The sequence below is a fragment of the Eptesicus fuscus genome, chromosome 12, assembly GCF_027574615.1.
Source record: "Eptesicus fuscus isolate TK198812 chromosome 12, DD_ASM_mEF_20220401, whole genome shotgun sequence".
Classification (NCBI taxonomy): Eukaryota; Metazoa; Chordata; class Mammalia; order Chiroptera; family Vespertilionidae; genus Eptesicus; species Eptesicus fuscus.
In genome coordinates, this window is record NC_072484.1 from 73,949,182 (window position 1) to 73,970,901 (window position 21,720).

Here is a 21,720-nt window from a genome sequence, read left to right on the forward strand (position 1 = left end):
CTAGTCTCTAGCATTCAGATAAGATGTTCTTCAATTATTAAGATTTCTCTTAATACTTTCATTCAAGTGATATGTGGCACCCTGGCCAGTGTGTGCAGTGGTTAGAGCACTGGCCTGAGCACTAAAGGGTCATAGTTTGATTCCTAGTCAAGGCATGTACCCAGGTTGCAGATTCGATGCCCAGCCCTGGGCAGGGTGAGTAAGGGAGGCAACGAATCAATGTGTCTCTCTCACATCGATGTTTCTGTCTCTCCCACTCCCTGCCTTCCTCTCTCTCTAAAAATCAATGGAAAAAAATATCCTCAGGTGAGGATTAACAACAACAAAAAGATTTGTGGCAATTAAAAGCCCTCAGCCAACTGGGATACACTGCATGCAAAAAAAAAAAAAAACTGGTAAACATAACAAAAGCTGCAATTTATTATGTGCTGGGCATTAAAATAACCTCATTCAACCCCCTCTATGAGATCATCCTTCATAAACCTGTGCAATCATGCTTTCCCACATTAGGAACAAGTCATCTTAAAGACAGGAGATTTCAGTAGCAGTGGTAAACTGTCTCACATTAGCCTGAAGATGAAAGTAGATGAAGCCTGATAACTACCTGATTGTACAATCCAGGGCACAGTGCTAAAAATGTACCGCTGGTGGAGATGTAAAAAGGTCCAACCAAGGTGGGGAAGAGTTAGTTCCTCAGTCATCCAAAGTTATTATATAATCTAGCGATTCTACTTTTAAAAAATAAAGATGAAACTGTTTGTCCACACAAAAATTCATACGTGAATGTCCATTGCAATGTAACTGTTCAGTGCCAAAAAGTAGGGGAAAATCCAACTACCCATCAATTAATGGAAAATATGGTATATCCTCTACAGTATAATAATTTAGCAATGAATATTAATGGAATACTGACATGTGCTACAACATGGAAGACCCTTGAAAACATTATGCTAAATGAAAGCAGCCAAATAGACCATATATACTGTGTGGTTCCATTTAAATCAAATGTCCAGAATAGAAAAATTTAGAGACAGAAAGGAGATCTGTCATTGCTTAGGGCTTCAGGTGGGCTGTAGAAATAGGTAAGAGGTTTCCTTTAGGACAAAAATGTTCTAAAATTATATATTGTAGTGATCCTGTTAATGTACTCAAAAACTATACTTTAAATGTTTAAGTTACATGGTATGTGAATTACATCTCAATAAGACTGTTAAAGTGAGGGAGGCTTTGTTAGTCTGAGAACGTAAGTACCACTGATAGTATTGTTTTTAATGGGAAAATGGGTTCCAAGTTCTGCTACTTTACTAAGAAATTCACTTTTAATAAACTCACATGGATAAAGGAAAAAGTGAGCTGGTCTTTCCAGATGCAGTAGATACCAAGCTCAAACAATAGAAATACTTTCCACCCAACTCTAACCTGACTTCCTGGGAAGACCAATTTGCTATCTGTTAATGCGAGTATTATAGTGAATACCACATGTGATGGGCAAGAAGGTCAAAAGCAAGTCTACAGAAAATAAGCATATGGTTTATAACTCTTTACAACCAACATTTTGGATGTCATTTTGAGTCTTCTACTGAGCTTTTAGCCATTACTGCGTATTATTTAAAATTCTCAAACATAGCATTGTCATTTGATCTGAACTCAAATGTCTCAACTGACCACACTTCAGTCAGCAAACATTTGAACATCTATCAGAGTATGTGCCCATGACTGTGCTGGAGACACAAAGATGAATCACAATCCTCATACAGAGCACAGTTTAACGGGCAAGCAAACAAACATGTTAATGAAGTATGATGTGTTTCATCAGAGGCAAAAACTGATCTCTATGACATACAAGGTGGAGGATATCCCCCCACTGAGGAGTGGTAAAAACACTCAGTTCAATGGAACAGCAGGATAAAAGGGCAGAGAATAAAGGGCATAATATGTACATGGCAATTTACTATTACTATAGTGCATGGTGCCATGTAAGCTTCCTTACCACACACGGTCATATTTCAGTTGTGAGAGAATTCGTGTTGATATAGTATAGAAGAGAATATATCTGAGGAAGAAACCCAGCCAGTTTACTTCATCATCTATGAAAGCAAAGATTTAGGGCCTGAACCAAGGCAAGAGTAACAGAGCTTCACAAACTATACTGTGTGTACAATAACTTCATTCAAGACAAAAACTGTATAATGAGAAAGCTCAGCAGGACTTGGTTGTGGTTACAATGTGAAGAATGGTAAGGGTTCAGGCTCCATGAGTGGTTGGATGCAGGTGCTATTATGTCAGAGAGCAAAAGACTGGCAGAAACCCCTTTGGAAACAGTTCCGATTCCAGCATGGAGAGGTATCCTTGGGACTTTTGGCAGCATTTGGAAATGCGGTTCTAGCATTCTGGGATAGAAATGAAGATTTGGGCTTTTTCACGAGCAAATAGTAGATTTAAAACCTTGAGATGGCCAAAACCGGTTTGGCTCAGTGAATAGAGCGTCGGCCTGCGGAATGAAAGGTCCCGGGTTCGATTCCGGTCAAGGGCATGTACCTTGGTTGCAGGCACATCTCCAGTAGGGGGTGTGCAGGAGGCAGCTGGTCAATGTTTCTCTCTCATCGACGTTTCTAGCTCTCTATCCCTCTCCCTTCCTCCCTGTAAAAATCAATAAAATATATTTTAAAAAAATAAAAAAATAAAACCTTGAGATGGCCCAGCTAGTATGTTTCAGTGTGGTTGGGCCTCAACCTATGAACCAGGTCATGGTTCAATTCCCAGTCAGGGCACATGCGCAGGTTACCAGCTTAATCACCAGTGTGGGGTGTGCAGGAGGCATCCGATCAATGATTCTCTTTCACCACTGGTATTTTTCTCTCTCCCCCCCCTTCTCCTCTAAAAGATGTTTTTGAAAAAGAAATAAGTATAATTTAAAAAAATAAAAGCTTGAGATGTGAGAGCCAATTAGGCTTATGAGTGCGTACATGGCAGTGTTTTTCCATGATTTTCAACCATTTTGCCTCACCCTTATCCACCATCAACCACGATTTTGTCAAATTTTGTATTTTGCAGTTTGTTTCAGGAAAAATGCATTTACATTGAACGTGGTTTTCTGAATTATCATTTCCCACATCCCATGATTCCAATGTGCACTTAGTGGAAGAGAATTAGGCTAACAGCAGAATGCAGAAATGTTCCCAGTGTCAGAAAGAAATGAAAAAAAAACAACAAAAAAAAAACAGAAAATGTTAATTAGAAAAAAAGTAGTGAACATCTATTTGGAAAATTTTGAACTTTTTATCTTAGGAAAACACTACCTTTCCCAACAGATGCTTTGGGTGCTGTGGCTATAACCCAACCCTTTGAGAACAAGGCTGTTTACATCCATTCTCTGAAGAACTCAGCTGTTATCCTTAACCAACTCAGAATATCTGCTCTCCAAATTCTTATAATAGAATTCAATTTAAAAAATGGGTTGCAATTTGATATTTGAAAAAGGTTCACTTAAAGTATTACATATTTGAAAAGTTTAATGGATTCCCACACCTTATGTGTGAGCTGCAAATGGAAACTTATTCCAGGTATGAAAAGGGGAAAAAGGACTAACTTTACAGTGGAGAAGTTGACAAACACTATCCCAGCCAATCAAGGGCACATCAACACTGGACAGAATGTACTCTTGATAAAATGTGATGAAAATAGCACTTTATCTCTGTGGTCTTCCTTCCCAACACATAACTCTAGTCCATATCAGACAAATCTCAATTGAGGGACATACTACAAAATCCTTAAGTAACATTCCCCCAAACTATCAAGGACATCAAACACAGGGAAAGTCATGCCACAGCCAAGTCCAAGGAGACATGACAAACAATGTGATATCCTAGATGGTATCTGCAAAAATCACATTCATGTTCCTATTTTGGCTGATATTTAAGTGAGGAACTAGACTTACTCATGCTATATTGACATTATTTTCAATTTCTGTGTGCCTTTTTAGCCTCATTCCCTTAGCATACATTATCCAGTTACTAAAGAATCACATGGTCTCAGGGTCTTAAAGGTCAACTAATCTGGTGTTTCCCAAATTGGGTGTCTCATGGAACATATTCCACAAGGTTTTAATAGGCCATAAATTACAGGTTCTAGGCTGTTTCGGGGCAAAAGTAAGTGTCTTTGCTATATTCCTGCCCCAACCCTCAATATGCTCATTTACAGAGGAAAAGCTCCAAGAGTGGAATCTGGTTTGTAATATTCCTCAAAATCACTGAAATACGTACTACCATCTCCCAGAACCAACCATTTATATATAAAGGCGAACATTAGACCCAATGTCCTTGAACATCTTGACCACCGCCAATAGCAGCAAACTCCTTTTATCCTTCGCTTTTTGTTATAGAACGCTAGGTCTGTTTTCATTCAACACTTTTCACCCCACTCTCTTCTTGCTTGCATGGTTCTGCTAAGACCACTGTAATTCTTATCCTTCTGGCTTCTATCAAGGTTTCCCCCGTCTTTGGTTTACTGCAGTTGAATACAATATGCCAGTGTCCGGCCTGGAGTTTGTTGTTTCCTGATGAGTGGTTTGATGTCTGTCATTAAATGTGGAAATACTTGGCATTACTTCAAATGTTTCTTCTGCTTCATTTGTTCTCCTGCTATTCCAAGTACATATGTGTTACACCTTTCCAAATTGTCCCACAATTCTTGAATATTCTGGGCTTTTTGGTTGTTCATTTTTGCATTTCAGTTTGGGAAGTTTCTATCGAGCTACCATCAAGCTCAGAGTTTTTTCTTACCAGTGTCCAGTATATTGAAGTGACCATCAAAGGTACTCTTCATCTGTGTTTTTTTAGTTTCTAGCACTTGCTTTTCCTTAACTATTTCCATCTCTCTACTTAAATGTTTTCGTACAGTGTTTACTTTTCAAATAGTTAACATATTCACAATCAGTTATTTTAGATTCCTGGTCTGGTAATTCCAAAATTTGTATCATACATGAGTCTGTTTCTTAAAAAGAATAAAATAAAATGTATCTGCAGACTGTGGCTTGCCTTTTGGCATGTGCTGTAATTTTTCCAAAAGCTGAGATTATTGGGTAATAGGAACTGAGGTAAATCAGCCTTGATGGTGAGTTTTATGTTAATCTGTGAGGACTGTGTTAATCTACTGGACTGTGTTTAGGGCATGCTGTAGGTATAGACGGCAGAGGCTGAAACTCCTTTATTAAATAGTCCTTTAGCAGTAGGCAGTTCTAACTGGCAGAATGGTCCTTGTCACATATAATACAGCCACTGTTCTTTTTGCCCTAACATAACTCATGTCTATCCAGAAGCCTGAGCTGACACTCCTGAGGTATTATTTCCATTTCTTCTCCATCTTGGTCCTTGCCTCTGGATACACTATGGTAAGTTAATTCCTTTTATTAATGTGAAACCCAGAACTGAACAGAAATCCCGCTGTGGTTGAGCCAGCATTCCATGAACATACAGTGTAGCTTAACATTATTTATACCAGCTATGTCACTATGCTAGTAGCTACACGACCAGTGCTTCCTCCCATGAAGTGATGCCAAGCCTAGTTCTGTCCACATTGATGAACTTAACTTAGAGAAATCTAAATGCATAAGCAGAAGTTTTTAAGCAGAGAAAGAAGACAATGAAAGTAATACGAGACCCACATCAATCCCATTCTTTGTGCAATGGTTAGGTATCAACAGGTCATTAAACTGTGAGCCATGAGTATCAGAGGCAGTCCTAATTCAATTGAAGTTGTAAGCAAATGTGTGCATATGTGCATTTTCAAAGCTGTTGGCAACTCAAAGGTTAAGAATGCCCGTTCTCATATTCAATAATCTTTCTCATGTTTCATGCACACACGAGCACGCACACACATGCACACATTTTAAATCAAACTATGTTTAGTTACACATATTCCTAAGTCAGAAGGTAACTAAAATTTTATTAGCACCCGGCCAGCGTGGCTCAGTGGTCAACCTATGAACCAGGATATCACGGTTTGATCCCCAGTGTGGGGTGTGCAGGAGTCAGGGGATCAATAATTCTCTCTCATCACTAATGTTTCTATTTTCCCTCTCCTTTCCTCTCTGAAATCAGTAAAAATACGTATTTTTAAAAATCTTATTAGCAACTAGTGGCCCGGTGCACAAAATTTGTGCACATTAAAAGGGAATTACAGGGCCGAAGCCGGTTTGGCTCAGTGGAAAGAGCGTCGGCCTGCGGAATGAAAGGTCCCGGGTTCGATTCCGGTCAAGGGCATGTATCTTGGTTGCGGGCACGACCCCAGTAGGGGGTGTGCAGGAGGCAGCTGATCGATGTTTCTCTCTCATCTATGTTTCTAACTCTCTATCTCTCTCCCTTTCTCTCTGTAAAAAATCAATAATTTTTTTTAAAAAATGGGAATTACAGAAATTATCTTAATATTTCTATTTGCCCTTTCTCTATCATAGAAGTGTCAGAGATGAAAGAAAATTAGTAAAATGTATATGAAAATCTCCCTCCTGTCAGAGTCTGGGGCACGCCACGGGACCTAGAGTCAAGTCCCCACCCACCACCCACATGCGCTTCAAAAACACAGAAGATCCAGACCCAGACCCAGCCAGCCCCACCCCCATCAAGCCCTGCAGGGCGGGGAGCACAGCCTAAGGTCCCTCGCCCCAGCCAGGCACCATGCAGCCTCAAGTCCCTTCTGTTTGGTCGTAACATTATGGCATCCTGGCTAATTTGCATATTCCTCTATTACTAGATCAGAATATAAAACACATTACTGTAGTATGTGTCCAGCATTTATTTTCTTAAATATATTTTGTTGATTTTTTACAAGAGGAAGAGAGAGGGATAGTTAGAAACATCGATGAGAAACATCGATCAGCTGCCTCCTGCACACCCCCTACTGGGGATGTGCCCGCAACCAAGGTACATGCCCTTGACCCTTCAGTCCACAGGCCGACACTCTATCCACTGAGCCAAACAGGTTTCGGCGTGTCCAGCATTTAATAAATACCAAAACTTATCAAGTTTACTGAAGCTGCCTACTTAATATCTGTGCATTTTATTATATGTAAATTATCTCAATTTAAAAATGCATTAAGTTTAATAACCCTTAAAAACTCCCAAGAATTTACTTTATATTAGTATGACCGGCTCCTAGAAAGATTCAAAGAATAAAACAGGCTTTGCTATTAAGCAATGACTTTCTCCATAACCTGATCTAAACATAACCAGATCTGAGAAATGCTTTACAAACAATCTTGCTTTAGGAAGTTAAGTCTGATAGAATTCTGAGATAGATCATGTTAGCTGAGCCCAGCCAGTGTTGCTCAGTGGTTGAGCATGGACCTGTGAACCAAAAGGCTACTGTTTGATTCCAGTTCAGGGCACAAAACTGGGTTGCAGGCTTGATCCCTAGTAGAGGGTGTGGAGGAGGCAGCCGATCAATGATTCTCTCTCGTTGATGTTTCTATCTCCCTCACCCTCTCCCTTCCTCTGAAATCTAACTTTTTTTAAAGTGATGAGCAGATAAATTAATTACATGGTATAGTTACCAATATTACCACTCCCCCAATAAATTATAATGGCATACTGAAGGAATTGGACTTAGAGTCAATAAAGATTAAACATCGTCCAATATTCTTGAAAGTAAACATCTCCCCACTAATTTGTCATACAGACTTATAGGTCCAATAAGCATAACTTATTTATCCCAATGTGGAGAAATAAAGTAGAATAAAATACATCAAAATATTAATGATTGCTTTCAGTGGTTAATATAAACTTAGTTTGTTTTGCTTTTTCAGGTATTTTCTAAGTTTTCTACAATAATCATGTATTGTTTTATGTTGATCAAGAGTTTGGGGAGAGCTCGGCTGGCAAGGCTCATTGGTTGGGCATCGACCTATGAACCAGGAGGTCATAGTTTGATTCCCAGTCAAGGGACATGCCTGGGTTGCAGGCTCAATCCCTAGTGTGGGGCATGCAGAAGGCAGCCGATCAATGATACTCTCATCACTAATGTTTCTATCTCTCTCTCCCTCTCCTTTCCTCTCTGAAATCAATAATATATATATATGCATGCTACATGCAGGCCTAGCTGGTTTGGGTCAGTGGATAGTCAGCCTGCAGACTAAAGGATCAAGGGCTCGATTCCAGTCAAGGGCACATGCCTCAGATGCAAGCTCTATCCCAGGCCCTGGTCATATGGGAGCCAGCCAATTGACGTGTCTCTCTGTCCTTCCCTCTCCCTCCCAATCTCTCTAAAAAATATCCTCAGGTGAGAATTAAAAAAAAAAAAAAAAAAAAGCTACATGCAGAGTACTTCAGCAGTAGAATTTTAAATTTTCATTTAAAATGTGCATATATATGCTATATATAGTAAACATTCTTATTTCCTATATTAAAAGAGTCTGACATCAGAAATTTCTAATCATCAAATATCTCAGGTAAAACAGAATTTATCTTAAGCATTTAAAAGAATAAAAATTGAATGTTTTAGAAAACAAAGTTTTGTAAAAGCAAGCACTCTTGAAAAACCTGGAAAATACTGCCTAGCACAGTGGTTCCCAACCTTTTTTTGGCCATGCCCCAACCTAAGCATCTCTAAATCCTGATGCCCCCCTGTGACATGTAATTCTTATTATTCAAAAAATGAACTCCTATTCACATGGAGGAGCCTAAAAGGCCATTTACTTGGTCTAAACAAGCTTCCAAAGAACATGGCATCCATGAAAAAGAAAAATAAAAGAATGAAAGGACAGTTGAAATACTGAAAAAGAAATCACTAAGAAATTGTTAAAAAAATAATAATAATATGAAGTGATATGAAAAAAAAAAGGGGGGGGGGGCAGACAACAAAAGCAACAGTATTTCCAAAAACAGGGAAAAGGCCAAGTAAGTCTACTTAGCTGTCAACTATAACTGAAAAATAATTTCATAAAGAATGTCTACTCAGCAAATACTGTCTTTTAAAAATATTAAGCATGTAGGCAAATATATATCTTTACTAATGAAAGGGTAATATGCAAATTGGTCAAGACGCCCTCACAGTAACGACCGAACAGCAAGCTGTGTGGGGCGACCAGGCCAGCAGGAGGGTTAAGGAGGGACGAACGATGAAATGACTGAACAGCAGGCTGTGTGGAGCGACCAGGCGGGCAGGGGGGGGATAATGAGGGACAACCAAATGACTAAACAGCAGGCTGCGTGGGGCGACCAGGCTGGCTGGGGGGGTTAGTGAGGGACTAACAAACGACTGAATAGCAGGCTGTGTGGGGCGACCAGGCCGGCAGAGTGGAGGGCAGTGAGAGGCGACCAGGCTGGCAGAGGGGGGGCCCTGAGGGGTGACCAGGTCGGCAAGGGGGGGCAGTTGGGGTGACCAGGCAGGCAAGCAGTTAGGAGCCAGTGGTCCCGGATTGTGAGAGGGATGTCCAACTGCCGGTTTAGGCCTGATCTCCGGGATTGGGCCTAATCCGGCAGTCAGACATCCCCCGATGGGTCCCGGATTGGAGAGGGTGCAGACTGGGCTGAGGGGACCCCCCCCCCCCCTGTGCACGAATTTCATGCACCAGGCCTCAAGTATAACATAAATGGAAAGAAAAATTAATATACACATCCTGATTAAAATTATAACACAAATGCCAAAAAGTAATACAAAAATCTACTGTATAATTAAAGGTAAGACAAATGTACCAATAGAGGAGGGACTACATTCCCATGTATATTTAGGAATTAAGTGTAACAGAAATGGCTTTTCACAACATAGTAAAAGACAAGCCAAGTCATTAACCATTAATCTATAAATGATGAGGAAACAATGAAGAAACAAAAATAATTTTTAAGATATCAGATATACAAAAATTTAAAAGATCACTGAAATTCAGAGAGGGTAAGGTTGTATTGGGAAAGATGCACTCATACTGCAAGGAATTTTAAAAAAGCATTAACTTTTGGAGGGGATAAGTACACTATCAACACTTAAAGACATACATGCCCTTTGACCTAGCTATTCTATTCTACTTATGAGAATCAAATCCTGCAAATATTCTTTTTTTAAATATATTTTATTGATTTTTTTTACAGAGAGGAAGGGAAAGGGATAGAGAGTTAGAAATATCGATGAGAGAGAAACATCGATCAGCTGCCTCCTACACACCCCCTACTGGGGATGTGCACACAACCAAGGTACATGCCCTTGACCGGAATCGAACCCGGGACCCTTCAGTCCGAAGGCCGACGCTCTATCCACTGAGCCAAACCGGTTTCAGCAAATCCTGCAAATATTCTTGCACAACTATACAAACTGCCAGCACCCGGATGTTTTCTATGTACTACATATAATACACAAACTAATAAAAGCAATTCAATGGGTATAATCCGACACCATGAGAAACTAAACCAACATCATATAATAAATACTATGCCCTCATTTTTTAAATGACTTGAATCTGAATATACTGATGCAAAACTGCAAGAAGATAAACACTGTCCTCTCTGACAGCTTTCCTATCCTTACTTCTAGAACTTGGAACTGTGACTGATTTTTCCTTGTAAGAGCCATCAAATTGTGATTTCCAATTCTCTGCAGAAGCCTATCAATTTAAACTAATCAGCGGTCGCCAACCTTTCAGTCCTCATGGACCACCAGTGGTCCTCAGACCACCAGTTGGTGACCACCACTCCAAAGATTTCCTTATCAATGAACTATGAGGTACATAGGAATTTTATAAAACCAGTTTCAACTATATCATGAAAAAATACTTAAAATTGAGCAAAAACACATTATCTCATTGAATATGGAAGAATTTCTGATCTCCATATTGCTTCCTCTCCAGAAATATAAAAATCAAAATGTCTTTATAAGGCCCCATCCATAAATGCCTCCCAAAATAACAAGCTAAGTGACTAATAGTTCTTGCAATAAATTCAACTTCTAAATGGCAAAATGATTTCCATAGCAATCTATGAAATATTTTCTAAATAAAAATATTAGATGTATCAAGTCTATTTTAAATTATCTACTTAATCAGCTAAAGTTAGCCATAAGTTGAAAAAATAATTCATCATTTCCAAAATTAAAAAACTTCATATTTTCATTTATAACAAATCTATAATAAAACCGTAATATGCTAATTAGACTGGATGTCCAGGAGGAAGCTCAGGCTGTGAGGGAAACCCAGGTCCCAGGTGTGGTGACAGAGAGAAGCCGGTGCTGGCAGGGGGAAGGAAGGCCTACTCTTGCACGAATTTCCTGCATCAGGCCTCTACTGCTTTAATAATAGCCTCCTTAAGAAATATAAGTAATTCCTGAACTTTTTTACATTTACATTTCATTAAAATAAAAGAGCATTTAATGACATAATATCAATGCCTGGTTAATCACAGCTGATGTTCAAAAATGGATGAGAATTTAAAACTATTTGATGATATCACAGCTGATTTGGTAATTATAAATCTTGACCTCTTAGTCTCAACTTTAAAGTGATGCCACCTACTTAGTACAAAAAATGTCCAAATAGCTCAATATTTTTCTATCTTATGACAAAGGAATCACTTAGTTATAAATAACAATTTACAAAAAGTTCTGTGGAATAACCTCCTAGTTCATTAGAAACCTAAATATTTCTTTACATGTAAAAAATGTTTAAAATCATTTAGGTCATTTCTTTGTAATAGAAAATTGTCATGCTGAAAAACAACACCCAAAAAAAGCTCCTAGAAGAATTTATTTCAAGACAGCAATTAACTCTGAGGAAGGAGGAAGCAGGAACAGTTGCAGAGATGGGACTTAGGTTTTGTTTTAATCTTACATTTCTTTAAGTAAAAATTAAGAGCAAATATGTATTTTTGGAAACTGATTCCCTGGCTCTAAATAATTCACTACCTCTTTGTGACCTGGGCAAGTTATTTAATGTCCTTGTGCCTAAGTTTTCTTACCTGTAAAATGGGGATGATAGTACTTCCTGATATATAGGATTAAATGAGTTGACATATGTGAAGTGCTTAGAACAGTACCTGATATACATGGTGTTATTGTTATTAGCATCAGCCTCATCACATACTAAGAATAGGGGGTGGGGATAGGAGGGTAGAATCTTCTATTTTCTACATTTACATTTAAAACATAAATTCTATTTTCCTAACCAGTGATAAATAACCAACTTAAGTGAGAAAGCAATATAAAGTAGAATAACAAAGTTTCAGTCTTCTCAATTTTTAAAAACATGAGACAATACAGGCTTTGGAGTTTGATATTTATTTTTAGCAGGAAGAATATGCTAATGATGATGACACCGTTAGAAGATACGCCATGTCCAATACCTGCAACAAAAGCTCAACAGAAGTTAAAGAAACCATACCAAAAGGCTAAAGACAAAAACTGTATGACATTACTTACCCTTAATTCTGCTAACAATAAAAGAAGTAACAATACGTTTAAGACTGAAGTTCCATTACAAGATCAAAAACTAGTAAGTTAACTATCAAAATTATCTTTTAAACAAATTCTTTTACTTTCTATGGAGAACTGGACAACTTCTCTAAAGGTAGAGAGAGCATGGTGTCAACAACTATATTCTGAGAGTATATACAGGTGGGGCAAAAGTAGGTTTACAGTTGTTCATATGGAAAATAACATAAGTATAAATAATAATACAAGAATAAACTGTGGGTAGACAACAGCATGGCAATTACCAGAGGGAAAGAGGTATGGGGGGAGGTAGAAAGGGGTGAAGGGGGGATAAATGGTGATGGAAGGAGACTTGACTGGGGTGGTGAACACAATACAATATACAGATGATGTGTTATAGAACTACACACTTGAAACCTACATAATCTTATTACATGTCATCACAATAAATTCAATTAAAAAAGAAAAGAATAAACTGTGTTTCTTATACTCACAACTATAAACCTACTTTTGCCCACCCTGTATGTGAGCAGAAGAGAAACAAATTGAAAAGGGGTAATGCTAAATTAAGAGCTAAGACATAGGGGGGTAAGAGCTCTACTGCTGGTACTTCATCAGGTAGATGCTCTCACAGGTAGAAATAGCAACCATCTATGGCACAATTAGAGTTTGCTGAAACAAGAACTAAACACTATAGAAATGCTTGAATTATACGGTCTTAATCCTGAGAGGAGGGGAGGATGACTAAACACTAATAAAGAAAAGCAACTTAATAGAAGCGATATTATAACTTACTACAAATTAGCAGAGAGCAATCTCTAAATAAAGGGATCCAGATAAATTAGAAAGTCTCTTATGTATTATTAGAATAAGAAATTACTAGAGCAGTATACAATTTAAACAAGAACTAGTCAAATGAAAGATTCTTTTAAATAAAACCAAATCTGGCTCATCCACTTCTGACAATTGCTACTCTGCTCAAAGGAAATATGAGAGTGCTTCTCTCTCTCTTTTTGTTTTTACTGCTGCACCTCCAAATTTCTCATCAACAGTGTCAATTCTCAATTTAAAGGGTATGTATTGAGCTAGGAGTGGGGTGGGAATATGTTAATCAGGATCAGGGATAAAACAAAGGCATAACTTAAAGATTACCTTCCTGAGCAAAACTGATGAATTGTTCGGGAACAGAGACTGGGAACTAGCATACCCACAACAAATTCTATGCCCCAAAGTCTTTTTATTTAAATCTTTTTGTATACCCAAAAGATTTCATGTATTCAGAACAGGAATTAAATATTTCCAAACATAATTTTCTATATTTGACACCAGACTGTGTAATAATTGCTATTTTCCCATTATTTTTATTCTTGAAAATAAGGATTTTAACTCATAAGGTAAATTACTATAACTGGAATCTCAAATGAATAAGTCTTAACCTTTTGCACTCGGATGTCGAGTGTGACTGTTAGCATTAGAATAAAGGAATCGAGAAAAAAGCAAGCGAGTGCAAAGGGTTAAATGCAACCAATTCTGCTAATTCAAATCTCTAAATTTACTTAGGCAGGTTGATTTGATCCAAGTAGAAAGAAACCAATTAATGCAAGTAGTAACTTACCTGGGCCACTGTCTAAAAAAGGTCTATTAAAAAAAATGTGCAGGAACATCAAGATATAAATTACTACCAAAAAAAGAAATTAATGAAATAAACATTAAAGAAGGAAAAGGTTACGCACTTCCAATTTATGCTCTTTCTCTGCAAGGGCTTCCTTTTGACAACGAAGAAAATCTGCTAACATTCGAGTAAGTTGTTTCCTATCATCTATTTCAGCCGCCAATCTGCCATTGTAATCTGCCAGCAACATACAAGCATCCTCTACCATTTTAGAAAGCCTTTCTCCAGATTCTTTATCTAAGAAAAGCACAGAATAATAAAATTACTGCCAAAACACACACACACACACACACACACACACACACAAAAACACAAAAAAAAAAACAATGCCACCCCTCACCCAAAATCTCTCCAAAATTCAGATCACATTGATGACATCTTACCTGTTATTTTATCTAGTAGGGATACTTCTTGGACTTCAACAGGCAAAGAAGCTATCCTCTGATGAACTGCTGCATCACCTGTAGCAGCATTTTCTAGATCTTGTAATGCTCTAACGAGATCTAGAGTCTAAAAAGTTATACAACTTTAGAACCAAAATAAAGGAAGCTTAAACAAATACAAAATTTATTTCATATTTTTTAAAATTTTTATTTCACATTTATTAATCCTTATGAGCTACTTACTAATTCAAAGTTTCAAATATCAATTGCTCTAAAAGACACTCCATTTCTTTTGTATATTAAGAAAAAAAAACTACACTAGGTACTGAAAATATATAAATTGGAAACATATAACTGAGATGTGGCCCTTGGCCATGAGGAACTCATACTCCAGTGGTAGAGACAGATAGTGTAAAAATAATTATCTGACTATTAAATTGATGTGGTTGATTTATATACCAAACACACACAATGGTAAAAGGGAAGGCAGACTATAACTTAAACCTGGACAAAACAAGTTTTATGTATGATATAGTCATTGTATTATCATTATCCTTGAATAGAATTTTGCAATATGAAAGTATATATTGGGGGAAGGGTCTACAAATCACCTATCACAACACAGAAGAGTCTCCCCTACTCCATTTCTAAATGATACAATTAAAGCATAGGAAAAATGTAGTTTTGAAATATGCTTAAATATGGTGCCTTCAATTATTCTATAGTTTATTAAGAAGATCATTAAAATATTATGAAGTTCCACATATCTGATGACTAGTACTTATATAATGCTTAACCAGTATAGTAATTATTTTATTAGAAATTTTAGTTGCATTGTTTCATATACCAGCTATAATTAGGAGGGAAGGGAAATCTTTGCTGATGATTTCACAATTCATAATGTCTATACAGTGATTCCAAAGAAAAACTATTAAGTTTTCTTTTTACTAGTCTTCATCCCATCCTCCCTCCTTTCTTTTCTTAATCTCTAAAACTAGATCCTGGAACACTAATTATACTCATACTTGAAAAATACAGGAAGTTGCCAATTCTGTGTATATATTAAGATGACACCGACAGACAGATTACTGATTTTTCTTTAAGTTATTCCCTTACAAAAAAAGCTATCACTGGCATCTAGTACACAGCAAATGATTAAACAGCATAAAAATGAATGGAACCCAATAAGAAATAAGTATACATTTAATTCACTACTAAGTTTCAAATCCCAATATTAAAAAAATTTTTCATTATAAGATATATCCCTTCAATGAAAGTGAGCTTAAGAGCAATGACAATTACCAGGAAGCTTGTTTTCATGGTGCCCCAATTCGTGTGTGTGTGTGTGTGTGTGTGTGTGTGTGTGTTCACAGGGTGAACAAGAGAAGGTTTACAGTTGTGAGTATGCCAAACAGTTTGTTCTGTTTATTCTTGTATTATTATTATTTATTAATTAGTGTATTATTTTCCATACAAACAACTGTAAATCTACTTCTGCCCACCCCTGGGGTGTGTGTGTGTGTGTGTGTGTAATTTTTTCATCCGTCTTAGAGAGTTCTAAAATTTTCTGGAGTTCCAAGAAGCCTGGCTTCATGGTCTTGACAACACATGCATCCTTTAACTACAACTTATTCTCATCACATCTTCACATTCCCACGAGTTAATTCTAAATTCCCGATGCTGAGTCAAGGATCAGATAATAAAGCAAAGTTGTCTGAAACAACACTAGCCTAGGACTTTCTAATAGAGGAGAATGAATGAGTTCAGCTGGATCGTACAAAGAAAAATTTTAGTCATTCTTACAAAGAATGAGATAAATAAAAGGTGACTACAAAGCTAGTAGTCACCATTTTATCAGATTAATTATACTGCTTAATTCTCAGTTAAAACCACTGAGAATTAAGCAGAATAACTAATCTGAAAGTGGTCAATATAAAACGAAAAGCAACAAAATAAAAAACACAACAACAAAAAAAAACTAAAAGCAACAATATTTATACAAGTACTAGAGAATAGAGAAGCAGATGGTTACTCAAAGATACGCCTAACAAGTACAACTGAGGTTCCTCTTTCACCAGGGACTATAGGAGAGGGTCAGACTCCCTCTCTCTAGAATTCAGATAAACTACTGTTCATGACATCATAATAAAGCTCTTAACAAAGTGATTTTCTGTCTTATTACCAAATGGAAAGAAATATAAACCTTAGTATTTGTCTGATTCAAATGTTATGTTCTTACTACTTTTCTAGCTCTCATCCTTTGGCGACCACACTGGCTTCAGCATTTCTGTCACTGCATCAACAGGTAGCTTGGCTCAGGCCCTAGTTGAGCACCTTGGTTGGATTCTTTCTGCCTCCCTAGTACTAACTGACAAAAATTCCCAGTTCTAGGAAGGAACCAATTGTACCTTTCTTTCAAGCTCCTGTCATGAGGAAAGAGCTCTACCAGCCTCTGGTTTTATGCAAAATTTGGGTCCAGTCCTCCAACTCCCACAGAACACTGTGTTTCTTGATACCCTCTAGGATATTAATTTCTGGCAACCCATGTCTGCTTCCAGATCACAGCTCAGCAGAAATCAGGCCCTAGCTCACACAGAGTTATGTTTCTGTACCATTTCTAGCCCACCATGATATTTACCTTGTTTTAAGAGTATGGCTATGTCTTCATTTTCTCCTTTTAAATTTTATCTGTCCCTCCTATATGTTTGAAACATAGAAGGAGGAAGCTTTAAGACTCAATGCCCACATAATTAAAAGTTAAAAATGTCTTTCTGGAATCATCTAGTAGTTAAGTAATGCTATACTACATCAACCTGGGAGGACATGGAATATTAAGTTAACGATTCTAATCCAATTTATCTTATCAAGAAACTACACAGTCACACAGAACTTGTTCTTCTAAGACTGGTTTTTACATATTTAAAAGCAAAAATACTTAAAAGGGGCAGTGTTATCTCTAGGAATGAAATGCTTAGTGTACTTCAGTCATACAACAAATAGTATTACATAATATTTATTTAAAAGGAAACTGTTTAAGTAGTAGGTACCTTATCAGACCTCATCATACTAAGCAATCAGAAATCCTTTCTATACAATGTACTGCCCTAATATACACTGCGCAACGTATTATATTAAACATAACGAATGTTAATCAGAAACATAAGATATTCATGTAGCTCCTTTCTTGTGCCCAGAACTATAATAAAAATCAATTTATAAAAGTGAAACACTGAAATTAATAAAGCTTGGTGGTCACATGAAGTAACTCCCTTAACAGAGAAAAACTTCTACCTGTGGTGGTTCACCTGGAGACCCCAGAGAGGAACAGTTTTCATTTTCATCCACTGTTATCTGTTCATAAGTTCGCTTCCCAGACTTCTTATCACCATCTGAATTGAAAGAAAATTTAGGTTTCAATGAAAGAATACATTTTTGTTATTGTTATTGTTCTTATTTATGCATTCAGTGGATTGTACCCACAACATTGTGGGTACCAGGGATTGTACCCACAAAGTTAGCATATCGGGACAACGATCTAATCAGCTGAGCTACTCAACCAAGGCTTAATGAAAGAATACATTTTGCCCGACCGGCGTGGCTCAGTGGTTGAGCGTCGACCTATAAACCAGCAGGTCACAGTTCGATTCCCGGTCAGAGCACATGCCCAGGTTTGTGGGCTTAATCCCCAGTGTGGGGCATGCAGGAGGCAGCCGCTCAATTATTCTCTCATCACTGATGTTTCTCTCTCTCTCCCTCTCCCTTCCTTCTCTGAAATCAATAAAAAGATATTGTTTAAAAAATACATTTTAATGAAGAGATCATGATAAAAGATTATATACTTACACAGAGCTTGCTTAAGTTGTTCTAATACATCATTTTCATATACAGATCTTTCTTCCCAAATAGAAAGCACTCTTCCAAGGTGCCTCTTACAACTTTCATCAGTTTCACTAAAGAAAAAATAAAAATATCAACAGTAAAAAGCATAGTGCTATTGAAAAGATAAGGGTGATTTTAAATACAATCAGACACTCATTCCCTGAAAAGAGCTCCAAAATGTTTACTGAGCACCATTATGTGACCAGCAGTTCAGGGGTGCAGTGAGCCAAACAGACATACTTTTTGCTTCCCTTAAAGAGTTTATAGACATATTATTAAACAAACGAACAAAAAAAATGCAAGTGTTCTAATACCAGCTACTAGGGGTTTACAAAGAAGATGCCCCTAACCTAACGGGTGCTAAACATGAGGCTAAGGAAGATTTCTAATGGGTGATTTTGAAATTTATTCAACAAATATTTATTAATCAAAGCACTATCTTTGACATAGGCAATACAAAGGAGCTTTATGGCAGCTCTTTTTATAAATGCCACAAAAGAGAACTAGGTGTTAAAGAGAGCCATAACAGAGACCTGGCCCAATTCCAGAGAGATCAGGAAGGATATTTAAGGAAGTGATATTTACTTTGAGATCTGAAGATTGGATACACATGGAATTGGCAAACAGACTTACTCCCAGGGACTTCCTACTGCCTTCATCACTACCAATGTAGACTGAGCCACTATTATCTCTGTCCCGGGGATTTAAGTCTTCTCATTGGTCTCCCAGACTTTATTCTCACTATTCTCTACCAATGCGAATCAGATCACACTGCTTTTCCAAAAACTGTCAATCATACCAAGAATAAACTCAAAATCCTTACCCTGAGCCACCAGATGGACATGTTCTGCTTCCTGTCTACCTCTTAGTCCACATTCCCTAAATATCTTCTCCTACAAATCTTCTTGCTTGCCCTAGCCGGTTTGCTCAGTGGTTAGATCATCAGCCTGAGGACTGAAGGGCTGTGGGTTTGATTCAGGTCAAGGGCATGTACCTCGGTTGCAGGCTCGATTCCAAACCCAGTTGGGGCATGTGCAGGAGGCAACCAATCAATGTGTCTCTCTCACATCAATGTTTCTCTCTCTGTCTCTCCCCCTCCTTTCCACTCTCTCTAAAAATCAATGGGAAAAATATCCTCAGGCCCTAGCCAGTTTGGCTCAGTGGATAGTGTCAGCCTGCAGACTGAAGGATCCCGGGTTCGGTTCGGGTCAAGGGCACATGCCCAGGTTGTGGGCTCGATCCCCAGTAGGGGGCGTGCAGGAGGCAGCTGATCAATGATTCTCTCTCACTGATGTTTCTCTCCCTCTCCCTTCCTCTCTGAAATCAATAAAAATACATTGCTTAAAATAAAAATCCTTGGGTGAGGATTAACAACAACAAAAATCCCCTTGCTGCTGATGCTCAAAAATGCCCAGCACACATCTGTCTCAATGTTTCTGTCAAGCGTTCTCTCTACTTAGAATCCTTCTCTCCTAAAGTCACATGATGCTCATTTCATCCTTTCCTTTAGTCTCTGTTGAAATGCCACCTCCCTAACATAGTCATATTTTACCTCATGATATAACTGAGCAACGTCATATATCTCTAGTTCCTTCCCTGCTTTATGTTTCTTCACAGTACTTATCTTTTGACATTATAATATATATTCACTTGTCTATCTAGTTATTACCTGTGTCATCCACTGAAATGTAAGCTCCATTTGTCCCTCTGGACAAAATTGTATCCTCTGGACCTAGCACATGTAGGCAGTCCATAAATATTTTATTGAATTCTAGGGAGATACAATATATAAAAGCCCTAAGGCAGAAAGAAATAAAAAGAGGTTTGGTTTGCTTAAACTGTAAACTATAGAGTACGAGTGTGGAAGGAGTGAAAGAGAGGAGTCTGAAGAGGTAGACAGGGCCATGAAGCAACATCTTTTTTTTTTTTTGCTTTTACTTTTTTATTTACTAATTTTAGAGAGAGGGGAAGAAGGAAAGAGAGGGAGAGGGAGAGAGACAGAGAGGGAGGGAGGGAGGGAGGGAGAGGGAGAGAGAGAGAGAGAGAGAAGAGAGAGAGAGAGAGAGAGAGAGAAGAGTGAAGGAGGTGGAGAAAGAGAAACATGAGTTTGTTGTTCCACTTATTTATGCATCCACTGGTTGATTTTTTTAAAAATATATTTTATTGATTTTTTACAGAGAGGAAGGGAGAGGGATAGAGAGCTAGAAACATCGATGAGAGAGAAATATCAACCAGCTGCCTCCTGCACACCCCCTACTGGGGATGTGCCTGCAACCAATGTACATGCCCTTGACCGGAATCGAACCTGGGACCTTTCAGTCCACAGATCAACGCTCTATCCACTGAGCCAAACCAGTTTTGGCCACTGGTTGATTCTTGTACGTGCCCTGACCAACTGAGATACCCTGTCAAAGCTAAAGAAACATCTTAAGTCTTGCTCAGGACATTTTAACCGATCTCTAGGACAAATGAGAATGACTCCAAGGCAAGGGAGTGTTATGATCAGCTCTGCAACTCTGACTACAGTTTCTAAAAGTATTAAACAATAGTGGAGGCTACTGAAATTGTACAGAAATGACAATATGGTAATAGGAATGGGGAGAAATCTAAAGAACTGAGGGAACTATACGTAGTATATGGAATAGGAGGAGAGAAGGAGAAAACAGAGCATGGTGTAAGTCACAGAGAGTGAAAGATGACACCTGATTTCTCACATAGAGTGAAACCTAGAGGAGAAGCAATGTATAACGCAGAGCAATGGCATACTGAGGTAGACAGGGCCATGAAGCAACACTATCAGTCACGGTGAGTTTGAGCTGTTTGGAAGCACACAACTAGAAAATTAATATGCAATTGGACATACAAGTCTACAAGAAAAAATATCTGGACTGGAGCATAAGACTGTGAGTTATTTGAGTGTGGATAATAACTAGTTACATGCAGTGTATGAAATCCTTCAGAGGGCAAGTGAAGAATATGACCCCAGAAGAGGGCCTAGAACTGAACTCTAAGACTTAAATACCAACATCTAAAAAGATGATACAAGACAATATCTAAGTTCAAAGATAAATAATATTTATTCAAGAAAGCAACATACAGCAGTATTTCACTCTGTAACTTTAAAAGAATGCATCCAATGTGTCTAAAACTGTAAAGGCATATGGTGAGTGTATTTTCATCCTTAATTCATTCAACACAAAATCATCATTCACCACTGAACTATGTAATTTAGACTGATCTAATAGTCTATCCCAATAATGTTAATCCAGTTATTGACCAATTATATCCATATGATGTTTGGAAATAAGCATTTTAAAAGGACATAGCCGAAGTAGACTCCTATCCTCAGAATCTTTCTGTAGCAAAATTTTTCAGCAGGTAATG

At 37.8% G+C, this 21,720-nt stretch overlaps 1 protein-coding gene across 4 annotated transcripts in view; it reads right to left on the reverse strand.

The window, feature by feature from the left end:
- Nucleotides 1–21,720, reverse strand: part of RPRD1A (regulation of nuclear pre-mRNA domain containing 1A) — a 41,072-nt gene that overhangs the window by 4,585 nt on the left and 14,767 nt on the right. For 2 of the 4 annotated variants that reach the window (XM_054723762.1, XM_008158314.3), the window contains exons 3-6: nucleotides 18,301–18,407; nucleotides 17,749–17,846; nucleotides 14,458–14,584; nucleotides 14,136–14,311 (exon numbers count right to left, since the gene is read on the reverse strand). In XM_054723762.1, coding sequence (XP_054579737.1) covers nucleotides 14,136–14,311; nucleotides 14,458–14,584; nucleotides 17,749–17,846; nucleotides 18,301–18,407 — 508 coding nt within the window. Of the gene's footprint in view, nucleotides 1–12,132; nucleotides 12,315–14,131; nucleotides 14,312–14,457; nucleotides 14,585–17,748; nucleotides 17,847–18,300; nucleotides 18,408–21,720 lie in introns of those variants that run through there. The other 2 variants (XM_028136619.2, XM_008158317.3) reach the window with 2 other exon arrangements.